The 21,774-nt window shown below is 40.1% G+C and overlaps 1 protein-coding gene across 3 annotated transcripts in view; it reads left to right on the plus strand.

The window, feature by feature from the left end:
• Positions 1–3,742: 3,742 nt before the first annotated feature.
• LOC126162307 (BUD13 homolog) overlaps positions 3,743–21,774 on the plus strand; it is a 46,295-nt gene continuing 28,263 nt past the window's right edge. Inside the window, exon 1 of one of the 3 annotated variants that reach the window (XM_049918732.1) lies at positions 3,743–4,186. In XM_049918732.1, the coding sequence (XP_049774689.1) occupies positions 4,074–4,186 (113 nt within the window). In that variant the 5' untranslated portion in view covers positions 3,743–4,073. Of the gene's footprint in view, positions 4,187–4,342; positions 4,481–21,774 lie in introns of those variants that run through there. The other 2 variants (XM_049918730.1, XM_049918731.1) reach the window with 2 other exon arrangements.

The raw sequence follows: 21,774 nt of genomic DNA on the forward strand, positions 1-21,774 counted from the left end.
CACACATTCATTGTTCGGAAATTTACGGTGAAGTAGAGATGTAGGAAATTAAAGGAATTAACATCTGCCACGGATGATTAGGTGTACCACGTTTTAGTGCCTCTTCTATTCCCTTAGTTGTAGAACTGAAAATGTTTAAAGCTCTACATCAAAACTGTTATGAGCACTGGTCTATTGTTCATCTGGAAAAAAATCTCTTTTCATCATTGTTAACCCTAGTAATACCAACGCATTTTCTATAACGCGCATTACCAAGGGCAGGAGGGGGGGGGGAGGTACTTTACGCTCACCCAATAATAGTTTTCAAAAAATTCGTTAATTGTTGTTGACTTCTTAAGGAAGTACTCAGGTGGAAGCATTGTCAAGAACCATAAAATATATTTTAGCACTTGCTTAGCAATGTCAATGCATTTTCAATAACAAGTACCACCAAGTGGAAGTACTTTATGAGCACCGCTAAAAAAAACTAAAGATACAAATTTTGTTAACTGTTGTTGATTTTTATTCACGACATACTTTTTAAAGAGATATTAAGGTACTGAACCTGAAAATATTGCAATGGCATTCATTCTGTGACATCTACTTAGACAAAAATTGGGGTTAAGTTTAACTGAAAAAATTAAATTATTTGTGGAATCTGGTAGAAGAATTTATTTAAAATAATAAACATTTTTTCAAAATTTTAAAATATGAATTAACTGAATAGATCATAGATCACAATATTTTCAAAAGGTAGATATAATTTACCCCCTCCCTCTTGGTATTGTGAGGGTTGAACTTATTAATTGGAGCCTGAATGTTGATGTTGTAAATGAGTTTTAAAATGTTCGTAATACGCTAAAAATTACTTTAGTAAATAACCTAAATCTTCGAGAAAATGCGTTATGAAAAGACGAAAATTATCTTTGAGATATAAATAAACGCTAGGCTGAATAAATTTGTCTGTTATTATTTCCCTTTCTACTCTTTATCTCTTTTTTCTTTTCTCTTAATTGCCCCAGACTTATGTTTAGATTCCGTAATGTTAATATTACTTAATCAAGCTTGCACATTTGTTAACCAAACTCACAACTGTGAAAGTTTGTAGAACAAATCATTGTCATGTTGCAAACACAGGGGAATAAAGATGTGGTGGTAGCAGACTGTGGTCAGGTTTTGTTATCGCTATGTACGAAGTCATATGGTAAGCTTTACAATGTTATTACTCTCCGGTAGTTCCCACGTTCTGGTTGTAGCTGACGAGGATAGTAATCTTTTGAGGAATAGCAAGGCGTATCCTTGAGACGGCGTAATTACAGTAATTCTTCTTTTACGTTGAGAATGTGGGTTTCGCGGGAGGCATGCCAGAGATAAATCCCTGCAGTTGCACTCCCTTTTGTGTCCTCGGTGGCTCAAATGGATAGAGCTTCTGCCATCTAAGCAGGAGATCCCGGGTTCGAGTCCCAGTCGGGGCACACATTTTCATCTGTCCCCATTGACGTATGTCAACGCCTGTAAGCAGCTAAGGGTGTTCATTTCATTGTAATTTCATTCTTTACTTCGGCACTGAAGAGAAGTGAAAAATAAAAGATGAGACGAACCTCCCCTTGCAATCATATATTAGTGGAGGTATAGCTATAATATTGCAGACTTGGCAGCACTGACTTCTGTTATGAACTGTAATTAATGTTGTCATCTTTGGTCATTTTCTAAAGCCCAGTACGATACAAAATTTATTTTACAACAGCAGTCCGATATTTGCCAACTGAGTACCCTGAGCGATCCGAACCCTTGAGAGAACTGGGGCCATCATGATGCCCAGGTATTTTTATGGTTACGGTTTCTCCTTTCGTCTTTCTTTCCCAACGCCACTGTCTCCGCCATTTCTCGGCAGTTCAGAAATTCTTTTTCCGCGTTACCCATTTGTTTAAAATTTCGGTCCAATATGCGCCCTCCACTGTAGTTGTTAAAGTTCGTCGCTCTGAAAGGGTCCAGACCTCCCAAGCATATGTATGGTCTCGACTCGAATGTATTTTTAATTTCCACAGTCTCCCCTCAATCTCTCTGTCTCTGTCAGTCTGTCTGTCTCTCGCTCTCTCTCCCACTGGCACTGTCTCCTGTCTCTTCCACCGTCACTGTGTCTCTGCTACTCTCTCTCTTGGCACAAAAAAAAAAAAAAAGACGCGAATATGTTCGCATGCCAAATTTTTTTGTGAGGAAAGCGGGATGAGGAATAAAGCGGCTGGTTCCAGATTTTTCTGTGAGTCTTTTACAGAAAAACGTATTTGATTTTTTCTGGTCCTATTCCGCTAGTTTTCTTCGTTTTCCTGCTACAGACGGGTGTGCTGCTTATATAAAACGAATTCTACAGGTCAGTAAAGTTTCGAAAGTTTATTTGTACACTTTGACACTTATAAATAACAAATAAGTACGCTTAATATAAGATTAGTATAACATTATTTCCTGTACATGCCTTCTGGATACTTTGCACATCGATCGCAATTTACCGAAAACGCATCTTGTATCTTAAAAAAGGAAATCTGTTATTAAAAATATTTTACTGAATTAGCATTCTTTCCAGTTTTACGTAATTTTTGGCAGTCATGTTAAGTTCTTTTCAGGCATGTTTAAGACCCTTTTCAGCCCATCTTTTGTCACTACATGACCATTTTGTCCATATTTGTGTCGGCGTGATGTACCCTATTATACGGAGACGGCGCGTCATAAAGTTTTATGGTTGAAAAAATGCTAACCAAACATGTGGTTTGGTTACCTGAGAACTCTTGCAGTGGTCCTAGAACAATCGCCTTGACAGTTAGATCTACAGTTATATCTCACATCGAATATTACATTAAATTTTACGCCGATAAATGCACTAAATTTGAACCTCTTTATTTCGGTAATGGATAATGATACCGAAAAACGTTCAGGGTTTCCCGAGAACATCATCTTAAGGACAAGTGGTGCAAATTTCGACGATTTGCCGTGAACAGAAATTATAGAATTGACCGCCCCATAATTGCTATTTTCGGTAACCGAAAATCATAGTTTTCCGCATGTATCTTGTAACTGTTACAGGTTTTCGAATGCGGAAAAGGGCGTTACTAGATGAATGTCTAAGGAATGTACAGTTAAAATTTCAGTCATTTGCTTTGGTTAGTTATTTAGATAATTGCGGCCCACGGCGCAAAAACGGCTAAAAACCGGTTTTCTGCACGTACGCTAACTTTGAACATCTGGATATCGGCAGCGGTTAATGATATGGATAGAAGTTTCAAAGTTTCACGAGAATGTCGCTTTTAGCACATATGGTAAAAATTTCGACGATCTGCCATGAACAGAAATTCTGGAAGTGTCCGCCCCCACACCTGTTAATTTTCGTGCCCAAAAGTCGTGGTTTTTCAGGGTTTTCTTAGGAACCGCCCATGAACGAATGGTACTTTTATAAGCCGCCTAACGTCCATCCTAGACCACTCCTAATGCCAAAGAACCAACTGATTTGCTCAATTTGTCTGGGTTGGAGGAAGTGTGTAATCTGTAAATTTTGACTCTGCGCTGTAGGATTGCTACACTATGCCCGTTTTTTTCCTAAAGGTATATACGTAAATGGTCGTTAGGCCAAGGACTACCCAACACTTGGCCCCGTATCTTTGTGATCAATAGAAGTCGAGATTGGGGTCCCCTGAAAAACCGAATTTTTGTGCGCGACTTTTTGGAGCTTATATTGGTACCGTGCACGATTCGTTGCGTTCAGCCAGTGAGCAGTATTGAGCTCACTCAACCTCACTGCATCTTCCGGATTGAAACATGGATTGAATTTCCCTCAGCGATAATATGTTGACTAATCGAGGGCAGTGTTGTTTACATGTATCCATGTTCCGTCAGTTGCTCGTGAATGTAAATAAATGCACGGATTGATATTAACTCTTAGAGCGCATGTTGAAATTTAGATGTACCCATCTAAAAGTTAAAAAGGTACCCATTATAGACATGAAACTTTGTATGAATTTAACGTATTTGGAAAAGACTGACTGTACTGGAAGAATTGCTGTAATGTTGGCGGCCTTAAGCTTGTGTGAGGGTCGAAATTAAAGATGTCGGTGAACGCTTTGAGTCAGAAGGAGTATCTGAAGAAATACCTATCATCGGGCTCAGATGATAAGAAAAAGAAGAAGAAAAAGAAAAACTCGAAATCGACGGACGACAGGTATACATAACATTATGAATTGGTTTTAAAGAAAGATGGTAGTCGATCAGCTGCTGCACTAGTTCGTAGAGTGAAAGGTTAGGAGAAATGTTTTCTTCAACGCTTAATATTGGAGAGAGCAGTGATCGTTTAACGGCACATCATCTAGTGTGTGGTACTCCTGTGTATTATTCGAAGAGCTATCTCTTAGATGTGCCAACTATGTAAAGCGTCATGTCATACTTTTTGTGCTAATTTGCAACTCTTGTACCAGCGAATACAAGATGATTCTTTGAGACATTTGAGAGGATTAAGGTAACGTAGAGCTCTTGCTTTCGTTGCAATTTTATTTTCCTCGTATTTATTGCTATCTCATATTGACTTCTTGCCTGATGAACTAATTGTTTTCTTCCTCATTTTAAAAGTTCCACTTGTCATTTATTTTTTGGACAAAAAATAAAGCATTAAATGCTTTTGCGACTGTTAGTTGCCGTTTTATATGTGTGTATTTGTAATAGATTAGGAAGGGTATAAAATGTCTGTTATATCTTGTGCACTGTTATCCTCTTACAGAGGGCATAGTGTACTGCCGGAATGTAGGGATAATTAGTATATACCTGAATACTATTCACGGATTCACAAGGAATTCCACAAATCTGAAATACTGTATTTGTGCATATTACATCACATTTTGCATGTACAAGATAATGGCTGAGTGTGGGCATAATCATATTGTTGTAAGTGCCCTCTGTATATCTTGTTACATTTTTCCCATTATTTCGTGTAATATATGCTGAATGACAGCAAACACAGCAGTGCTGGACACTGAAACAGTATGAAGGACATTGGTATTTTGTTTATCTAAATTGCTTCATAGCACAAGTTAATGAAACACTATAAAAGTCATATGCAAAATCTAAGAATAGGCTATATTTACGTTGTGCACACACAATCATAGTGTTTGTAATTGCGGCTAATAGTTACGGGTCAAGAGAAATGTTCAATACTAGTTATGTTTTACCAGTGACATAATGTTAATGTCAAATGTCGTCTTTTGGTGTATATTTTCACATTATAGTTGGTAGTTGGCAAAATCAGTGGTTGTGAAAGCAGGAAAACCTTGTTGTGGTAACAGGCTGATCTGTAGCATAGCCTTTTAAATAGTGACCCACCCCTTTCAAATTCAATATAACTGATGTGAAAAATATGTTCATAATAGGCACCAAAATACTCATTGTAGATTATCTGTTAGGTGCTATATAGTCTCACTTTTATTACATATGGTATAATAGTAATTAATTAATTTAGTGTGGCTCTACGGCCTGGTTCAAGTTTTTTAAATTGGATGCTGTGGAGTCGATCAAGTCCCCAACCTGGCTCACACCTTTCTTTAGTCCTGCCTGGGAAAGAGGACCTATAATTTAATATGGAAACGGAACCATGTATTGTGCCTGAATCTTCACATCTAAATACGTACATTACAAACCACTGTGTAGTGCATGATATTGAGTACTACCAATTTTACCAATTATTAGGATTTCTTTCCATTCCAGTCACATACAGAGAGCCATAGGTGAATCTGGTGGATGGGGGCCTATCAGGCTACAGCCCCCCCCCCCCTTTTCCCCAAGTGACCTGTTTGTTTTTAATCTCAAGGCAGAAAATTGCAACATAGCTGTCAGAAATTTTCATGTTATTGTAGTTAGTGTTATAATAGATTAAGAAAACATCTACATTTACGTTCGAGAGTTTGGAGGGGCAAGGTGATACAAAGTTGCTGCGAGCTCAGCCCTCACGAAAATCGTATATTTGCCTCTATGGAAAGTAGGAAGAATAACTGTTCATATGCCATGTGTATGCTGTAAATAATCTGTCTCTTCACAGTCCTTGCGGGTGTGATAAATCAGGAATTTTCATATATTCCAGGATTCATCCTTTAAAGCTGGTTCTTTAAACTTTGTAAGTAGACTTCGTCAAGATAGTTTGTGTCTATTTTAGTGTCTGCCAGTTCAGTTTCTTGAGCATCTCTGTGATACACTCCCATGAGTCAAACAAACCTGCAACCATTGAAACTACCCTTCTGTCAGTGTCCCCTGTTAGTCCTATTTGGTATTCGAGAATGACTCGCACAATTGTTTTGTAAGCAATCTCCTTTGTAGACTGATTGCATTTCCCCAGTATTTTATAACTGAACTGAAGCCCGCCACCTGCATTACCCATGACTGAGCCTACGTGATCATTCCATTTCATATCCCTGGAGTTTGATGGTTGGACATTGTATGTGTCGTCCAGTTCTGTGACTCATATGTACTTCAGTCATAGGAGACTCTTTCTTTGTGAAGTGCACAGTTTTACATTTCTGCACATTTAAACTGAGTTGCCAATCTTTGCACAAATTTCAATTAACCTTATCAATTTCCAACTTAATAGTTGTGCAGAATTCTTCAGACAATAATTTGATTGTATAAAACCTGCATCATCTGTGAAAAGTCTGACATTCTGGATCCTGGACTGCAGGCAGGTGTCTCTCATTGTGTTCTTAAATCTTCTTGTAGTCTAAGCTTCTGCAGTATAATTTTCTGTAGTCACCCAGCAAAGCCTTGTACTTAGAAAAACTGCATTCTACTTCAGCTGATACAGGAGAAGCGTACCCGAGCATTTTGGAGGATGGCAGTTCATGCTCGTGTCTGGTCATCCTGATTCAAGTTTTCTGTGATTTCCCTAAATTGCCTGGGGTCGACAGAAGCGTCTGATCCCACGCGTCGGCTTTGACCTGTGACGTAAGGGTGTTTTCGTGTGTGACGTCATGATGGCGCGGAGTTTGGTTTGAGTGTGGCTGTCTCCAGTTCTGTTTTATCTTATTTTGTTTACTTTTCTGATCTGTTCGTTCTATCTCGTGAGATTTTTTTTAAATTTAAAAACGCGTATTACTTATTTTAATTATCTGTTTCCTCCAATTTCTGTTTTAGTTTATTATATTTATCTTTCTGATCTGTTCGTTCTATCCCGTGAGATTTTTTTTTAAAAAAAGACAAAAAACACTAATCAGCTACTGAAGCATCTTTATCATCTATGGGTTGCAGGGGTTACGACCCCTGGGGAGGTGGGTGGGTATTCATGCATGGCTGTCTTCACTTACACGTTGTAGCTACGCAAGGCGTCTAAATTTGTTTATATTTAGTTTGCCCCCCCCCCCCCCCCACCCAAAACACCCCATTTCCCGCGCTTGTCCCGTTAGTGTCATTAGGCGTCTTGTGGAAAGTGTGTGTGTTTGTTTTTGTTTCCGCCATATTTGTGACGTCATGGATCAAAGCAACGGGCGGGATCGGACGCTTCCGTATTTCCATTGCCTGAGGCAAATGCTGGATGGTTCCTTCAGAAAGGGCACTGCTGTTTTCTTTCTCCATCCTTTCCTAATCTGAGCTTGTTCTCCATCTGTAATGAACTCGTTATCGACAGGATGTGAAACACTAATTTCCTTCTCTTCCTCAGGAGGAGTGTATTTAAAATGGATGGCTAAAGTTATACATTGGTTTCCCCCTGCCCTCCCGAAACTTGGTTGTCGTGACAAACTGATCGGTAGTGCAGCCCAAGTCTAGGTTAGGTTGGAAGGTGGCAGTTTGGTTAAGAGTTGGCGAAGCCAACAAATGTGAAAGCAGAAAATCTGGTTGTGGTAAGAAAGTGACTGGTAGCGAAGCACATGTTTACATTTGTGCCGTATTGAAAATACAAAGAGGTTCTAATACATAACTGTTAACAAAATGGACACTATCATGTAGATGTAAATGATTAAGACAGAACTTTTCATGCAACAAAATCATTGAAATGGAACACAGGGTATGATACCCTTTATTTTCATTATCTTTGACATTTCTTTTCACACTTTACAACATACAGTTTCTGATTCATTTTTTTTATTTATTTATTTTTTTCTGGTAGTACTATCTGCTTCTCTAATGGCAATTCCAATTACTACAAATCAGTTATGGCAGCAGGAAAAGTTAAAGAAATTGATTTTATGTGTGATATATTACCTGAAGTTTCAGCATAGTCTTTCTTATGCTACTCTGATCGAAGTGAATTCATTGCTGCCAAATAAATCAACAAGTCTTTTCTCAATATTGAAGTTGTGGTAGTAACAGTTGTAGACATCGGTTCTGGAGCCCCATGTTTTCAAAATGAGGGAGGTTGTTATAAGAAATGTCTGGAGCTAACAGCTTAAATGCTGCAACACATGAAATGGTGCACAAAAATTACCTTTTTTGACACACCTACTAAATCTGTCAACATCACTGAATTTATTACAAACGTCTCCTGTAACTATGTGTAAGGTGTGAGCCAAACAAGTCAAATACACCATTTTAGTTTGGCTAGATTTCCTGGATAAACAAGATGTAATAAGTGCAGTAGAAGGTTCTGAACCTCAGACATTGTATAGGTGATGCAGTTATATACAATGAAATTATTGTCCAAAAAAAGCTGCACCAATATTCAGTTGGAACTTCATAAGATTTAATAGTGGTGCAAAGATTGGAAACTTGCTCTAAAGTTTAGAAGTTTAAAATTGTGCACTTAACAAAATGGAAAAAGAAAACCTAGTAGCCTGTGAGTACAAATCCTACAAGTCACGGAATTGATCAACTCGTACAAATATCTAATTTTCATTTTATTTTTAAATAAATAGTTGATTGTGATGAACTGACTTACTATGAGGGGAGTCAAATATAAATGGGATTTTAGTTCCTGAACATCAACAGTTGATAGGACTGGCCCTGCACTTCTGCAATGCTTAGGTGGGACCATTAGAAGTGAGGAGTGCGTGCTGTTAGATATTTCCCGCTGTTTCGTCAGTAATGCTCATGATGTCTCAGCAACAGGTGCACCCCTCCATTGGGCAACACAAAATTATCAAATTTCTTGCTCGTGAAGGAGTTACAGCAGCGGAAATTTGCCGAAGATTGACTGCACAGTTTGGTGATAAAACATTATCAAGGATGCATGTGTTTGCCTGGCATAAAAAGTTCAAGGAAGGACAAGAACATGTGGAAAACCAGCAACATGATCGCTGTCCTCGGAGCAGTATTACAGATAAAAACATTTGTGCGGTTAAAGACATTATTGACGACAATCGGCGGGCAAGAGTATCAGAAATTGCACAAAAACCCGGACTCAGTTATGGAAGCTGCCAAGCAGTCATCAAAATGACCTACAGTTCCGTAAAGTGTGTTCCAGATGGGTCCCTAAACTTTTGACCGAAAATATGAAGTTGAGACATTTGGAGGTCTGTCAGAGGCTTACAGCAAGGTTTGTGAAACAAGGTGAGGTGATGCATTTTTGAGTCAGGTCACCTGCGACTTAACATGGGTTCACCACTACACTCCAGAATCCAAACAAGCTAGTAAGGAGTGGCGGAGGAAAGGGGAGGCAGCACCAGTGAAAGCAAAGACTCGACTGTCAGCTGGCAAGATTCTTTCAACAGTTTCTCTCTCTCTCTCTTTTTTTCCAGTGAGGCATTTTGCTGATTGATTTTTTGCATGAGCGACACACGATCAATGCTGGTTACTATTGCAAACTGTTGGAACAAGGCGAGAGGTGCATATCGCCGCAAAAGATGAGACTATTCGATTCAACAGATCATCCTTCTCCACGAGAATGCACAACCCCATACTGCAGCTCTAACTGCCTCCAAGCTACAGGAAATGCACTGGACTACACTTGATAATCCTCCTTACAGCCCAGGCTTATCGCCCTGCAATTTCCATTTATTTGGATCACTTAAAGAACCTCTAGCAGGGCGACGATTTGAAGATGATGAGAGTGTGAAACACTTTGTGTGCAACTGGCTGGTGACACGACCCAGTTCTTTTTATGATGAGGGCATCAATAAGCTGCCCATAGGCTGGGACAAATGCATTTCCAAAGCAGGAGACTATGTGGAAAATTAAATTATATTTGCATTGAGTTTTTCAATAAATTAATTTAAATTAAAAATAAAATCCCGTTTATATTTGATCCGCCTTTGTAATTTCTTTTACAACAGATATTTTAAGTCATTGCGACATTTTAGCTCAGACTTTTTATATTATTGTGCATACATTTGTAATTTTTAGGGCATAACCAAATAATTTTGTGCACATTGTGCTGGTTTTTTTAGGTTATAAAAATCCTAGCCTTAGTCATTAACATCCAACATGAACTGCATGGGTCTCAACACACTTTCCTGGGGTTCATCCAAAGATACTTCTACATCTGTGGATGATTCTCCAACCAAGATAACATGCTGTGTCCACCCTACCAAGAGATCTTCAATCTAGTCACAGATTTTGCTTGATACCCTATATGATCATACTTTGGGTAATAATAAATGCTTTTTGTAAATTGAGAAATTCTATCTCTGTTGGACTTCTTTGGTCTTTGGCTTTCAGGACGTCATGAGAAAAGTCTGCATTGGGTTGCACATGACTGAGGTTTTTGGAATCAATGATGGGTGGTATAGAGGAGGTCATTCTGTTAGAGATACTTCATTATCTTTGACCTCAGAATATGTGGGTCATTTCTGCTAACCTTCTCGTAGATGGGTGTGATCTGTACTTTCATACACTGGGCATAGTGTTACCTCAAGGGATCTGTGGCATATTACGGTTCAAAGATGAGGTAACTCAGCCGTAAATTCCATCGGGCCCTAATGCTTTGTTCAAGTTTAGTGTTATTGGCTGCTTCCCCAATACTACCTACATCAGTATCTGTATCACTCATTTTGCAATGGTGTGCGATTTAAATTGGGTCACTACCCCTAGATTTTTCTTTCTAAGAGAACAATTGAAAATTGAGTTAACCTTGTTACTTTAATTTTGCTACCTTTACAGTAAGTCCCTCTCTTGGCTACGAGTGTCTGTGCACTAACTCTGGTGCCATGAATTGCATTTACATATGATCAGAATTTGGGTTTTATGAAAGAGCTTTCGATAATATTCTGTTGTGGTAGTCATTGGAGGTTTCATACATTGCCCTCTTAAGGCAAAATGTATTTCAGTCAGCATTTCTGTGCCTATGGCCCCTTGCTGTGTTTTGCACCTATTGAGTAGTAATCTGTTTCTTTGTAAGTTTCTTTACAGTGACTGTATACCATGCAGGGTCCATGCTCCTCTCCAGAACTAAATGTTTAGAGTTCAATATTAAGATTAGATACTACCACCACTTCATCTGTTTTACTGAAAATATAAATCCCCCTGCTTGCGTTAATTGCCCTTTGAACTTTGGTTATTATTTCTCTAGAACTGCCTCATGTTCACAGATACCAGTTTCTGTATTGATTTCCTGAAAGGGATCAGGTCTATTTGTTGTTATTAGATCCAATATAGTTCCATCATGATACTGCGTATAGTATTGTTTCAAAGGACATCTTGTCACATCCACTACTTACAAAACTAGTTTTTTCAAGTGATTGTTGGAAGATTAAAGTCTACTCCAGTGATTACAGGATGATTGGGGACCTAATGTACATTAGATTTTCAATAAAGTTTTCAGTTCCATCTGGAGGCGAGTCTGATGGTTGAGAGGAGGTCCGAACTAAAAGTTTGTGCACTCCTTTGGTACTGAGTCTTGCCCAGACAATTTGGGTGCAATTTCTGTTTTGATCTTGGTGGTTTTAAGTTTGTGTACTGCCACTGATGCACCTCCATTTACCATTAACCTATACTTTATCTATGCACTTAAATTTGCTCAAAAACTCTCACTGCTATCAATTTCATGTTTCAGCCATCTTTCTGTACCTAGTATTATGTGAGAAGGTGAGGGCTGGGTTAAGTGCAGACTGAAATATTCCGTGATCTGACATAATTTTCAGAAACTTTGTTCTAGCAAAACAGCGATCTCAAGTCTATCAATAAAATTTACTAAAAACATTCTTGATCACATGTTTTTTATTAAAACTGGTCACCAGTTTTAGTCCATTGTAATTAGATCTTCAGATACTCTGCAAAGAAAGTAGTAAAGCAGCTAAGAGGTAACAATTCATTACAATGAGAAAGCGAAATAGTTATGTAAAACAATTACTATGAATGGTACACCCATGATGGTACCAGGAGCTGGGCTGGCTGAGCAGCCTGCTCGAGAGATGTAGTAGGTTGCTGATGGTCGCTCAGCTGCTCTTGGTTAAGTACCACGAGCAGCTGAGAAACAATCAGCAGTTGATTATCTCTCTAGAGCAGCTTGTTCAGCCAGCCCAGCTCCTGTCGTCATCATAGGTATACTATTCATAGTAATTATATTTTATAACTATTTCACTTTATTGCTAATCAAACAATGGAAAATTCAGGAAGGAATGTAACAATAATATGAAAAGTTGCCACTCATCATATAGCAGAGATGCTGAGCCGCAGATAGGCACAACAATGTGACTGTTCCAAGTAAAGCTTTCTGCCCATAAGCTCTTCCTCAAGTATGATAGGGGTGGCGGACAGTGCAGTGCTGCTAGGGAGTATGCAGGGATGAGGTGGAGAGGGTAGGGCAGCTATGTGCAGCCAGGAGGTTAAATGAAGGCCTGGGGAGAAGGGGTAGCAGAAAAGGAGAGAAGTAAAAAGACTGGGTGTGGTGATGGAATGAGGGCTGTATAGTGCTGGAATGGGAACAGTGAGGCTGGATGGTTGAGGACGATGACTAATGAAGGTTGAGGCCAGGAGGGTTACAGGAGCGTAGGATATATTGCACTACCTTTCATCATGCCCTGAAATGAGAAATTTCCTGCCCTCTATCCTTCCCACCCCTCCCACAGTGGTATTCCACCGAAACTACACAATATACTCGTCCATGCCTACACACACCTTGCTCCCAACCCCTTACCTTATGTCTCGTACCCCTGTAATAAACCTAGATGCAAGACCTGTCCCATACATCCTCCCAGCACCACCTACTTCGGTCCGATCACGAACATCAGCTATCCCACCAAAGGCAGGGCCACCTGTGAAACCAGTCATGTGAACTACAAGCTAAGCTGCAACCACTGTGCTGCATTCTATGTGGGTATGACAACCAACAAGCTGTCTGTCTGCATAAATGGCCGCCAAGAAACAAGTGGACCACCCAGTTGCTGAGCACCCCGCCAAACATGACATTCTTTCATTGACTGCTTCACAGCCTGTTCCCTATGGATCCTTCCCACCACCACCGCCAACTTTTCTGATTTGCACAGGTGGGAACTTTCTCTGCAGTATATCCTACGTTCCCATAACCTTCCTACCCTCAACCTTCGTTAGTCATTGTCCTCACCTATCCACCCATTCAGCCTCCCTGTTCCCATTCCAGCACTATACGGCCCTCATTCCACCACCCTCTCGCCCCCCCCCCCCCGCCCCCCCGCCCCATCTAATCTCCCAACTGCACATAGCTGCCCTACCCTTTTCACCTCGTCCCTGCGTGCACCCTGGTAGCGCTGCACTGCCACCCCTACCCTACTATCCCTTCCTGCCCCAGCCTCCTCCTTACCCCCACCCAGTCGCCACTCCCATCATACACTGGTGCTGCTGCTCGCAGTGTGGCTACAGTTAGCTTAGGCTGCAGTCATGTGTATGAGTCACATTTGCCTGCGTGCATGCGTGCCTATTTTTGATGAAGGCCTTATACAAGGGGCATTCGAAAAGTCTTTGCAAAAACAAAAACTACTTACATGTTTGGGGTAAACCTTTATTTTTCAACATAGTCTGCTTTTAGACTTGTACACTTCGTCGAATGCTGTTCTAATTTGTTGATCTCTTCGGAATAATAGAAACTGTCCAAGTCTGCAAAATAGCTATTAGTCGCTGCAATCACTTCCTCATTTGAATAAAATCTTTGTACCACCAGCCATTTTTTCAAATTGGGGAACAAATAGTAGTCTGAGGGAGCAAAGTCTGGAGAACAGGGGGGATGTGAAATGAGTTGGAATCCTATTTCCATTAATTTTGTAACCACAACGGCTGAGGTGTGTGCAGCTCGATTTTCAAACGGTCCAATAACGATGAATAATATGCACCTGTAATAGTTGTACACTTTTCCAGATAGTCGATGAACATTATCCCTTGCAAATACCAAAAGACGCTCGCCATAACCTTTCTGGCCGAAGGAATGGTCTTCGCCTTGTTTGGTGCTGATTCTCCCTTGGTAAACCATTGTTTAGACTATTGTTTGGTCTCAGGAGTATAGTAATTTATCCATGTTTCATCCACAGTGACTAAATGACGCTTTAAGTCCTGCGGATTCTTCCTGAACAGCTGCAAACCATCCATGCAACACTTCACACGATTCCGTTTTCGCTCAAGCGTGAGCAATCGCGGAACCCATCTTGCGGATAGCTTTCTCATGTCCAAATGTTTATGCAAAATATTATGTATGTACCCGTTCATTCGAGATGTCCACAGCACTAGCAATCTCGCATACCTTAACTCTTCTGTCATCCATCACCATATCATGGATTTTATCAATGATTTCTGGAGTCATAACCTCCACAGGGCATCCAGAATGTTCAGCAGCATTTGTGCCCATATGACCACTCCGAAAATTTTGAAACCACTTATAAACTGTTCTAATCGAAGGTGCAGAGTCACCATAATTTTTATAAAGCTTCTCTTTAGTCTCTTGAAGCGTTTTGCCTTTCGTAAAGTAATGTTTAATCACCACACAAAATTATTTTTCGTCCATTTTTTGACAATCACTCGACTTCCTTGACTCACACAAATGCCAAACACAAAGAGATAGACCAATATGGCTGAAACTTGGTGTGCATTCTTTCCAAAGATGCTACTAACTGAACGTGACCTCGATACGCGCCGGTGGTGCCATCTCTTGGACTTTGCATGGACGTTTCAAATGCCCCTCGTAGGCCGAAAGCTTTATTTGGAAGAGTCATTTTGTTGTGCCTATCTGCAACTCGGCATCTCCGCTATATGGTGAGTGGCAACTTTTCTTTTCATAATATTGTCACTTTATTGTTATGATTTGTCACCTCGAAGCTGATATACCACTCTCGCTAGTACAAGATCTGAAGACGATCTAAGTGCAATAAATTGAAACCGATCACCAGTTTAAATAAAGTATTTATGTGATCAAGACTTTTTTAGCAAATTTTATTGACCTAGATTTGATCCTGCAACCATTTGGTTTTTAGTCACACACGTGACTGCTAAACTTGTCATGTCCAACATTTGTAATTTAAGACTGCACTACATATGCAGAAAATGAAAGCAACAATGGGGAGAGTGGGGGAGGGGGAGACACTGTCACACACTAACCATAACTGTAATGCAGTGTTGGTGCTAAAAATGACAAGAGACACTACTTTCCAAATGTCAGTGTATAAATGTATCTTGTGCAGATGGTGCTACACACCTTACAAGATCTTGAAGAAAGAAGATGTGACCAGCAAGAGCCTGCTGTACAATTTCCTCAAATCGTGACTAGTTTTGATAGTACTGTCATCTTCTGGTTGGTGTGACCAATTCTTATCGGGGCAGGCCATTTTCATAACATATAGCTGAGTATTTCATGTTGTTGATGGCAATGTCCACACTAGCAAGCCAGTGTGACTTGGCTATTTTGATCAGAAGAAGGAGGGTATATTAAAGCTTGTTGTCAATAAATAGTCAGATGCCAACTTATTGGGGGGGGGGGGGGGGAGTCTTATATTGAAAATTTGTTAGAAACCTTTTTTCTCAGCAGAATTGGTACTGGGACACAGTGTGTATCACATATCTGTGCTTAAGTCAGATTATTAAACCAAAGATGCAGAGATCAAATGCCTCACTAAATCTAGTTAAAAAATTCGAAGCATCTGTTTTGTGGCTGAAGTCGTGGGAAATTTAATATCCAGTTGATGTCTTTACATAAATTTTGATGATAAAATTAGGCTAGTAAGAGCAAGAATACATGTGGATGCGCAGAAGCAGTTGTACTTTTTACAGACCTTGTGTGAAAAGAGGTGAACATCAATAAAAAATACTTACTTTAGATGGAGCCTAATACAGCATAAAATTGTTTCAAAAATCATTGCTATAAGAGTGACAAGGGATAAATCCTGAATGTCAGACATGACGCTGGAATGGCCACCGCTGATGTCAATGCAGCACTGTGCTTGATTTACCAAGCTGTGAGCCACACATTGTTCTACCTGAAGGGTATCAACAAAGCATTTTCAATGCTCTGCTTGTACTTTTCCAGTGTATGAAGATTATTTCAGTGCATGTGACTCTTCAGTTTGCCCCATAGGAAAAAAATCACAGGAAGAGGACTCAGGCAGTTAAGATGGACAGGAGATTGTGCAGTCTCTGCTGATTGTCTTCTTCTTGCCAAACTTCGAGCACCCTTGACAAGATTGTCAGTGGCTTGTGTGGTGTTGTTCCATCTTACTGAAAATATCCTTACATTCATTCATTTTCTGTGAGTTGATTCAAATATGGATTAAACAGTTTCAGGAGATACTGATGAACAGTAACAGCTTAGTGAAAACATCGCGTTAAAATACAAACACCAAACATTGTAGGCCAAAGAGTCACTGATGGTTTCAGATGAATCCAGGTTCAATAAAGCATGTGATTGTGCACTCCAGCTGGTGTTGAGGGAATGGGGAACATTGGTGACCACGGGAGTGTACGTTTAGGTGTCTGTTGTTGTTGTTGTTGTTGTTGTTGTTGTTGTGTGTACTTTAGGTGGAAAAAGAGCTAATGCTATAAAGCTAGAGTGAATGCTATTTTCTGTTACATGTTTCTGTGCGCCACGCATTAATCTGCTATAGGTAGAGACAGAAAAATTCCACAAAAATGTGAATGTGAAATTAGCAGTTATTTGTGAAATAACACAAACTCTGTGACTGTTAAGAGAGAACACAATTTTTTAATTTTCCTGTATAAGTGTGATTCATAATATGTAAACAACAGAAAAAGTTCCATAAGATTATTGTAAGAGATGGTAATATAAATGACATACATGTTGCTACATTTTTCATTGAGAAAGTGTGCATCCATACCCTGCGAACCACTGTGAAGTGTGTGACGTAGGTTAATTCCCAATGTACCACTTGCCTAGGGCTGCTTTTTGATATATTCATGTAAGAAACACTTGAAGAATGATTGCTTAAACATCTTTGTCTGTGCTGTAATCAGTATAATTTGATCTTCAGAGCATTACAGGGACAAGGACGGGTGGATTGTAGTATTTCTGGATTTCTCATTTAAAGCTGGTTCTTGTAGGTGTGTGGGATAACATACAACTATCTTCAACCACTTGCCAGTTTATTATTTTCAGCATCTCCATGATGATCTCCCCTGGGTCACACACATGACCATTTATGCTCCACTCTTTGTGTGTGTGTTCAGTATCCTCTGATTAGTCCAATTTGGTATTGGTTGCCCACACTTGAGCAATATTCTAGGATGGGTTGCAGAAGTATTTTGTCAGCAGTCTCGTTTGTTTATTGATAGCATTTCCTAGTAGCATACTAATTAACTGAAGACTGTTGCCTGCTATGCCTAGGACTAAGTCTATACAACTGTTCCAGTTCATATCCCTAGAATTGTTGTTAAAGGTGACTGATTTAGACTGACTCACTGATACTATATTCACAGGATACTAAGTTTTTTCACTTTTTGCAGTACGAAATTTTGCATTTCTGAAAATTTAAAACACGTTGCTAAGGTATGGCAAACACTTGTACAGCTTTTTTTAGACTGTACTTCATCATAGATGACTGCACCATCTGTGAAGTCTGAGGTTACTATTAATATTGTCCACAACGTTAGTAATGTACAACATAAACTGCTAGCGTCACAAGACACTTCTCAGCAACACACATGAAGCTACTTCTACATCTGTTGCTAATTGACCATTCAATCTAACACTCTGCATTCTCCTGACCAAAAAATCCTCAGTTCAGTCACAAATTTTGCTTGATACTGCATATGATCGTGCTTTTTGTACTAAGTATAGGGGTGGCTTTGAGTCAAATGCTTTTCAGACGTCAAGAAATACTGAATCTGTGCTACTGCAGTTATCCACAGCTTTCAAGGATCTCAAGTGAGAAAAGTGATTTGTGTTTTGATAGTTGGAATTTTATTGGTGGGCATGGAGGGGAGGTCATTCTGTTAGAAATACCTAGATATATCTGGATTCAGAATTTCTTCTATGTTTCTACAATAGATTAGAGATATTGAATGTTAGGTTGTGCCTCACTTCTGCTTTTTTCCACCTATTTGGCACAGTTTTTTCTTTGAGGTATCTGTGATATACACTAATCAGCCACAACATTATGATTACCTACCTATTAGCCGGTATTTCTACCTGTGGCACAGGTAACAGCAGCGACATGTTATGGCATGCAAACAATGAGGCCTTGACAGGTAACTGGAGGGAGTTAAGTGTGCACACAAGTCAGCTAATTCCTGTAAATCCAGGAAGGAGGGGGGGGGGGGGGGGAGGGTCAGCTCTAATGCCATATCCAATCACATCCCAGATGTGTTCAATCAGGTTCAGATCTGGCAAGTTGGGGGGGGGGGGGGGGGGCAGGACATAAAGTAGAACTCACCACTGTGTCCCTCGAACCACTCCATCACACTCTTGGTCTTTTGTTGAAAAATGCCACTCCCGTCAAAAAATATTATCATTATAAAGGGGTCTATGTGGTCTGCAGCCAGTTTATTGATACTCTTTGGCAATCATGATGCCTTGCATGACTTCCACTGGATCCATGGATGCCCACTTGAATGTTCTCCAGAGCATAATGGAGCTGCTGCCAGCTTGTCTCTGTTCTGCAGTACATGTGTCAAGGAGCTGTTCTCATGGGAGAAGACAGAGTCGCTCCCTCCCGTCGGCCTGAAGAAGAAGGTATTGCAACCCTCTGCCACTCAGTCAATGTCCAGTGATGATGGTCACGTGCCCATGTCTGTCATAGTTGCCAAAATTGTGGTGTTAACATTGGCACATGCATGGGTCATCAGTTGTAGAGGTCCATTGTTAGTAGTGTTCGGCGCACTGTGTGTTTAGGCACACTTGTACTCTGCCCAGCATTGAAGTGTGATATTAGATCCATCACAGTTCAGTGCCTGTCCTGTTTGACCAGTCTGCCCATCCTGTGATGTCTGTCATCTGTAATGGGGGTTGGCTACCCAACCCCATGATATCTGTACGCAATTTCACCACGGTGTCGTTATGTGTTGAAGACGCACACCACAGCATCCTCGAACATCTGACAAGTTGTGCAGTTTCCAAAACGCCTGTGCTGAGCCCCCAAGCCATTACAGTCTGCCCTCAGTCAAGCTCGAATAGATCGTGAGCCTTCCCCATTCTGCACACAGACAGCACACTTTCTGATATTCCTTACACCATGCGTGTTTCTGACTACCAATGTTTCCATGCCAGGTGACGCTGCTTTTGCTGGGATGGCATTATATTGATAGTAGATTGGTGGTCATAATGTTTGGCTAAGTGTATATGACATACAAAAGAAACCTAACTCGGCTGCAAATTCCGTGTAGAATCTGATCATTGCCTCTGCAGTGATGCGAGAATTAAACTGTGGCAATAGTCATCGATTTTCCTTTGTAAAGGAACATTAGTGAATTGAATTCAGCCTTTCTGCTTTTGTTTGGCAGACCTCGGCTTCAAATCCTGTCTCATCCATAAGTGCCTTGGTACTAACTTTGGTGTCACTAATAGCCTTACATATGATCGAATTCCTTTTGATTTCGTGATATATTTTTAGCTACTATTCCTCTAAAGAAGTCACATGTAAAGGCTATTAGTGACACCAAAGTTAGTGTTAAGATGGTCATGGATGAGACAGGGACTGAAGTTGAAGGTAGCAAATCAAAAGCAGAAAGGCTGAACTCAGTTCACATATGTTCCTTCTTGATAAGTAAATGTGTTTCTGTTAGGCTAGCATCTTTCTGTTCATAACACATGTTGTGTTTTGCATCCAATATAGTAGTCTCTGTTTCCGTAGTAGTTAAGGTGACTCTATATAATGGAGAATCTCTCCCATTATTAACTATATTACAAGGAACAGATCTATCCGCTGCGTGGCCAAATATTCTACTAAACTTGAGCCACAGCTCTTCCACCTGCTTCTGTCCAGGGCTAAATGTTCAAAGTGTCCCATTGAGATATGACACTACTGCCACTTTTATCTAGCTTTCTGAACATGCAAACCTCCATTTTTGTGTTAGGTGCCTTATCTAGTTCAGTAATAATTGTCAGTTCTGACAGAAAGGTTGGGTACTGAGCAAGGTGGCGCAGTGATTAGCGTACAGGACTCGCATTCGGGAGGACGATGTTTGAAATCCAGATCCGGCCATCCTGATTTGGGTTTTCTGTGATTTCCCTAAATCGCTTCAGGCAAATGCCGGGATGCTTCCTTTGAAAGGGCACAGCTGACTACCTTCTCTAATCCCATGGGACTGATGATCTTGCTGTGTAGTCCCCCTCCCCCAAATCAACCAACCAACCAAAAAGGTCAGGTCTGATTGTTGCTGTTAGATCGAATATATTTTCATGATTAGTGAGTATCAGAACCGTCTGTTCTTTGTAATTTTCAGAGAAAGCATTCAGTATTGTTTTGCAGTGTGTCTTGCCATACCCGCTACTTAAAATCTGTATTAATCCCAAGTGATTGATGGATGATTAGTCTCTTCCAATGACAGTATGGAAATGTATGTACTAGCAAACTGAGGTTTTGTGTAGTTTTCAACATACATCTAGGTGTGATGAATGGTCTTTGATAAAATCCCTATTATAAGTTTATGCTCATTCTTGGTACTGAGTTTTTCCCAAACAGTATTGCATGCAGCTTCACTTTCTGCCTTGATGAACTGGAGATTCTTGTGTACTGCGACAAATACAGTACTTCCATCTCCCATTTTGCTAATCTTTTGAAACACACTTGAATTTTTCCCGAAATTCTCACAGCTATCAATTTCAAGTTTAACCAGCTTTCTGTATGTAGTTTCATGTGAGCTCCACTGCTTTCTAGGAGAGCTTCAAGCTGTGGCACATGGTCATGACTATCTCAGCATCTGATAAGGATTTTAATCGTTACATTTGTGGAGGCTGTTTCTTTGAATCACACCTGTGCATTGAAGTCTCTAACACCTACCATTACGTGGATTGGATGGAAGTGTACTTCATCTAAAAATCCCTCATGGGCACCCCACACAGTCAGGTGTTGAGTTACATATTCCACATCATAGCAAGAGGGTGCTGTTATGGTCTGTAGACAATGCAGTTAACTAATGAACTAATGACTGGAAACTTTTTTTGTTTTATTTGAACGGGGGTTATGTTTCTCTGTATTTAAGTTTCATATAGACAGGAGAAGGATTTCCTGCCATTGTGCCACGTCTGTTCCATCCACTTAAGATGCTCTTACCAAATTGTACTGAGGTCTTTTAATGGAATTTTTTTGAGTTAGTGTTTTTTGTCAGGGATTGTGGTAGCAACTGCTCCATGTAAGTTTTTCACTGATCAACTTTCTGTATTGCTTGTGAAATAACATTTTCCCCTCCCAAACAAGTCCACAGTATGGCTAAGGGCACCCGCATGACACCATCCTATGCCACCCTATTTGTGGGCTATCTAGAGGAATCATTCCT

The sequence above is a fragment of the Schistocerca cancellata genome, chromosome 2 (assembly GCF_023864275.1).
Source record: "Schistocerca cancellata isolate TAMUIC-IGC-003103 chromosome 2, iqSchCanc2.1, whole genome shotgun sequence".
Classification (NCBI taxonomy): domain Eukaryota; kingdom Metazoa; phylum Arthropoda; class Insecta; order Orthoptera; family Acrididae; genus Schistocerca; species Schistocerca cancellata.